The sequence below is a fragment of the Neltuma alba genome, unplaced genomic scaffold, assembly GCF_004799145.2.
Source record: "Neltuma alba isolate B1F8T4 unplaced genomic scaffold, ASM479914v2 tig00004516_pilon, whole genome shotgun sequence".
Taxonomy (NCBI): Eukaryota; Viridiplantae; Streptophyta; class Magnoliopsida; order Fabales; family Fabaceae; genus Neltuma; species Neltuma alba.
In genome coordinates, this window is record NW_021633743.1 from 181,235 (window position 1) to 187,297 (window position 6,063).

A 6,063-nucleotide genomic window follows, 5' to 3' on the forward strand; every position below is an offset into this window, starting at 1 on the left:
TGTTTTTATTACAAATAACTAACTTAATTTTTTAAATTTATTCAAATTAGTCAACTAATTTTTATATTAAGGACAGGAAGTACTATAATTATTACATGGGAAAGCCATGCATACACACATGTACATGTGTGTGTATGAAAGCATGGCAACTGTCAGACACGTACTCATCAGCCCTCATATTAGAAGCTATATCTTTCAACCAAGAGGCCAACATGGACATCGTTACATGAGCAAGAAGATGAGGTGACCTCCCTAGAAAGTGAGGAAAATATTAAAAATTATAGTCATCACCTGCGCCTCTATAAATTATAACTAGTCGAGTCTTGTTGATGGCTTTCCGATTATCATTTCTTATGTAAATAATAATTTAGCAGACCTATTTTATTGAAAACACTACTATAATTAAGACTTTTTACTTCTGTTTCGCATGACTTTTTATTTCTGTTTTTTGGGGGACATGAAAAGAAGGGACATAAAAAGTACCCCCCTTTTTACTTCTGTTTTGAACAGAAGAGAATAATGGTATTATTTACGTCTGTTTTGAACAGAAGTAAAAAAATCACTTTTTTACTTCTATTTCTCCAAAAACCAGACTTGAATTGACATCTATTTTGCTAAAATAGACGTGAATTGATGTTTGTTTTTGGATAAATAGATATAAATTTATGTCTGTTTTGATAAAACAGAGGTTAAAAATATGATTTTTATCATTAAGCACAGTCCCAATAAACATTAACCAAATTCAAAACTAATAATATCAATTGAATCCGATTCATTCAAATTATAACATAAAACACTATATCATCATGCCAATTCCTAAAATTTAAAAAGACATAAAAATTACTTTTACAAGTAGTGGAGATTTTACATATAACATAACAAAAATCCAAAAATTATTAGAACAAAGCTTTCCATTGACAACTAATTAATGCATAACAATCTTTTTAATCTTCAAATCCATTATCCAATTAATAAACATCCCATTTTTAAAGCTTCCTCTTGAATGTAATCAACATTCTAATTCAATACATAAAGGAAAATTCTCTTTTAGACATTTTGACAAACACTTTTGATGTATTAATTTTCAAACAAGTTAGTTAATAAGGATTTCAAACTTCAAATCCATTACCCAATCAATGTAAACAAATTTCAACCCATCTAAATGCAATTTTTTCATTAATAATTTAATGTATACCCAATCCTTAATCTAAATTCAATACATATAGGAAACTATCTAAATACAATCTCTCTTAGGCATTTTGACAAACACCTTGTATGCATTATTTTTCTAACCAGTATTAACAAGGCTTGAAATCTTTAAATTTTCTACCCAATCAATATATACAAATTTAAAACTATCTAAACACAATTCTTCAATAAAAATTTAAACAAAAACCTTAGAAACCAACTCAAAATTCCTCAAGTCACAAAAACCCACGTACAACATATTAAACCCACAACACAACCGTTGAATGAACTTACCTTCACTACAAATTGAAACTGTTCTAGCTTGCCTTCGAATTAGAGAGTATCACGGCCTGGAGAGACGAGGAGGACGGCAAGTTGATGTGCATGTGAACTTCACTACTTCAGCCTTGTCAATTGACAGTGACAAGCTGCTGCAACACGAAAATGATAGCTGATGTAGAACGACGACAATGGAGTGAGGGCTAGCTATAGAATAACGGCCTTGAGAGAGCTGAAATGAGAGGGAGAGTTTTAGAGTAGCTCACGGTTGCTACAGGTAGAAGATGAAAATGAGAGGGAGAGAGTGAAAAATCAAAGTTCCCGTGCGTGCTAGCAACTGGCTGGTGACTAAATTAGCTTCGCGGTACTGATGTGAAGCTGATGAGGTGAATTTTTTTAAAGAATAAGCCACCTTCATGTCTGTTTCTTTAAAAACAGATGTGAAGTAATGTCTGTTTTGTGTAAATAGACATAAACACTATATATTTTTCCTCTGTTTTTTAGAACAGACATAAATGAAGGAGGTAAATAATATATTTTGTTGTAGTGAAAAGATCTTAAATTTCATTAATTATGTTTTAAAAGTTAATAACTTTCTAATTTTATTTATGTTTAATGTACAATCTATCTCAAGAATACAAAGTTAAAACAATGATATATTAACGGTAAAATTGTACATTCATATGAAAAATTTAATAGTATGATTTATAAATAGAACAAAAAAATCCATCTCTATCTTATAAATAGGACTAAAGAGGAGTATTCACATTATATAGAAAGTAATTTTTGTATGCTTAATCACCTTTTAAATAAGAGGTAGAATTTGATGAAGGAAAATAAGACATGCATGTTTTGACTGGTAGCAAATGATTAATGTATTTCAGTTTTATTAAAACAAGAACTGACAAATAAAATTTTGATGAAATTAAACATAATTAACTATTGTTGATTTGATCACAATTTTCACTTTAAAATATTTCCAATTTTATATTTAAAGTATACCAAACACAAGACTACTTGACTAAAATTATCTACAAATATCACTCAAAAATTATGTAATTAACCATAAACGAAAATGATCAGAATCACATATATTGAGTGTGTGTGTGTGTGACTAAACTAATTTTTGAACAAAAATTTATTGATGTTCGGGTCTAGTAAATTGATAATTTTGGGATTAAATTATAATATGTTTGAGTTGAAATGTTGCATATCTAATAAGTTTTTAAATCTAAATATTTTATTTAGTTTTGGGATGCAAAATCTCAAAAGTAAGAGGTGCAAAATTGTAAAATTCACTTCCATTTTTTTCTTTGTTTTTTCTTTTTGCTGCTAGTGTAAAGCTTACTTCCACCGCTTAAAATTTTCCCCAAAGTGAGGGAGTACATACATGTCATTTTAACTCATCATAACGTGGCTCTGCAACACAAAGTCTCCTCATTTTGCTTTTGCATCCCCCTACTTGTCGACCAAATTGCATCTCTTTACTTTATTCCTCGACACCACATGCTCAACGACAGATCCCAGATCCTTATGTTTTGATTGTGAGGTCCAGGTATTACCAATCTGAAATTATAAACAAAAGCGAATCTATAATTTTATATTTCAAATGATCGCAGCACCGGCCCAGTGATGCTATAAATATCGGAGACTTTTGAGTTAATAATAATTTAAGCCTATGATTACTAGTGAACTACCACCTCCAATGGCTGAAAGTATCACCCCTTCGTCCACAGACAACCAAACAAATGTTGAGTTTATAAATGAGGAGTTGCCATTAAATTAAAGCACGCGCCATCTTTACCCGAATTATCACTTGAGGAAGAATTTGAAAAGTAGTCCCAGGGGATCAATCATTTTGGTCCATTTTGAAGAATTATGCTGGGTTAATATTGGAGGGAAAGCAAACAGTCACCAAACAAGATTTTGTTTTAAAGTTTATTTGGGCTAATGAGGGACGTGTGCGACAATTGCCATGTCATTTATATATTTGTTCTCCTCCATTTAAGTCCATGTTTCACATATGTTAATAGAAAAACTCTAAACATTATTAACTCATCTTTAAAATCTAACAACTTTTCAACTTTATTCTCATTTAATATATATTATACTATATGAGAATAAAGTCCACACAATTTAAAATAAATAAATCGTAAAATTGTATATTTATGTAAAAAATTTGTCTCTTTGTCGTGTAAATAGAAGAAAAATTTTGCCTGATCAGTTTAAGAGTGATAATTCCCACGCCATGGGAATCAAAGTTATTGCCACTTCGTTCCCCCACCAACCTTTCTATATTATTTGCAATGCAATGATTTAGCTATCAAGCCATCAACTACTTTTGTTGGTGGCACAGTACAATAATGATTTGTTTGACCAACTTCATTATCTTATTCTATGCATAGCTGGATTATGGATCCATGAATCATGTGCACCTTTTAAAATACTGACAACAATTATTTAGTTAAAAAATATTGACAATAATCGATGGCCAGTTCATGGTATATGAATAATGGAAACCTGTTTACTAGTTAATTATCTAGCCATAGCGTCCGTCTAATGGCTGAAACCACTGTCAGTTCCGTCACAAAATGTCAACCAAATGTTGAGCCTAAGAACGAGATTTGCGATGAAGAGTATGAATATTACAGCCAAGAATTTAAGGATTTGTTCAAATCACTTCCCAGAGAAAAGGGTTGGTCTTCTCCGTACATTTATCTGTATCAGGAAATTTGGTATCCCCCAGTACCACTCCAAGGCGTACTCTCTTTTCAAAAGCACTTCCAAGCAAAAGACAGCGATGTGGTTATCGCCAGCTTACCAAAATCCGGTACTACTTGGTTGAAAGCCCTTACTTTTGCCATTATGAATCGTAAGTATTTCTCTCCATCACAAAGTAACCATCCTTTGCTCATTTCCAGTGCACATGAGCTTGTTCCTTTCTTAGAGTTAAATTACTCTGGAAATTACCAAATATCTGATCTATCCAACCTGCCTGAACCAAGACTTTTTGGTACACATGTTCCATTTCATTCATTGCCCACTTCAACGATCAAATCCAAATGCAAGACAATTTATATATGTCGAAACCCATTTGACCAGTTTGTGTCTTTGTGGTCTTTCATGAACAAAATCACACCACCATCCTTACCAAAATTATCATGTGAGGAAGCATTTGAGAGATATTGCTTGGGAACCCAAGAGGGTGGCCCAGTTTGGACACACATGATGAGTTATTGGAAAGAAAGTAAAAGGACACCACTGAAGGTTTTATTTTTAAAGTACGAAGATTTGAAAGGAGACATCCAATTATCCTTAACAAGAATGGCTGAGTTCTTGGAATGCCCTTTCACTTCAGAGGAGGAAAGTGATGGAGTTATTAAAAACATAATTGAGCTATGTAGTTTTGAGAAGATGAAGGAATTAGAAGTTAATAAGACTGGAAAATTCTTGCAGCAATTTGAAAACAAGGACTACTTCAGGAAAGGTAAGGTAGGAGATTGGGTTAATCATTTTACACCTTTGATGGTAGAGAAATTGTCTAAACTAGTTGATGAGAAGTTGGATGGATCAGGTCTGTTCTTGTAGTTTTACTTTTGACGAGATACAAGATTAATTAGATTTAAGATTTTTGTTTTACTAGAGTGATCTTAGTTTTGAATTAAGATTTTGTTTGAATAAATGTAATCTTTTATGTTATTCTAGACTATTGTTATTTAACTCTTAAAACTTCTAAAACATTTGCTCAATTTGAATGCTTCTGATTGTCACGGTTTGATTATGAATTGAATAAGATGTTGAGTATTCTCTGCTTGAGCTTCTTCTCTTCTTTTTCTATTTGTCAAGTTTCTTCATCCTTTCTTACTATCTCTTGCTTCTCTATCCTTTCTCTCCTTTTTCCCCTTCTTGTTTTGCACCATTTAATTGCTCGATCGTATAAATTATAAGCATGTTATATGTTTTGCCAACGATGACACTAGGAGGAAAAATTTTATTTGAACTGGCCTCTATAGATCGCTTGCTATATAATCGATTTAAAAAATAAATGTGGCAATTTGGCAATGAAATTATTATGTGTCTGTACCACAAGGGCACAAGTTGTGACAAGTAATATAATGATGAGAAAAGATCATTCCCACATAGATTTGCATAAAAATCAAGATCAAACAAAAGAAAATGTGAATAAACAAACTCTTATAAGAAGAGTGAATGTTGAAAACTAATTTTAAAAAATAAAAAGTGATGAAAATAATTTATTCTTAAACTTCAACAGATTAAAGGGACGTAGGATTATTTATCCCCCTTGTATATCATAACTTTTAATTTATATTCTCTCATAGATATTTTTGATAAAAATATGTTAGTTAAGGAATCAAAAAGTACTTGTAAAAGTTTTTAAAATCAAGAACAAGTCACTACTAGGGAAAAAAAAAAGCTTTTAACGACGGTTAAAAAGAACTTTCCATGATGGTTTTCGAGGCGCACTGAATTTTGTCAACGTTATAAGGAGAACATTACATGGCAATTTATAACTACCTTGAAAAATAACTTTTCACAGTGGTTTCTAAATAAAACACCATGGAAAGTTAACTTTCC

At 31.5% G+C, this 6,063-nt stretch overlaps 1 protein-coding gene across 1 annotated transcript; it reads left to right on the plus strand.

The window, feature by feature from the left end:
• The first annotated feature begins 4,026 nt into the window (after positions 1–4,026).
• LOC114745062 (cytosolic sulfotransferase 15-like) lies at positions 4,027–5,295 on the plus strand. The gene has a single exon (XM_028933203.1). It carries the CDS (start codon positions 4,027–4,029, stop codon positions 5,053–5,055), a length of 1,029 nt encoding a protein of 342 aa, XP_028789036.1. The 3' UTR covers positions 5,056–5,295.
• Positions 5,296–6,063: the final 768 nt, after the last annotated feature.

Excerpts from the sequence above, each read along its gene's own strand:
- LOC114745062 (XM_028933203.1), top strand. The coding sequence starts at position 4,027 with ATGGCTGAAACCACTGTCAGTTCCGTCACAAAATGTCAACCAAATGTT.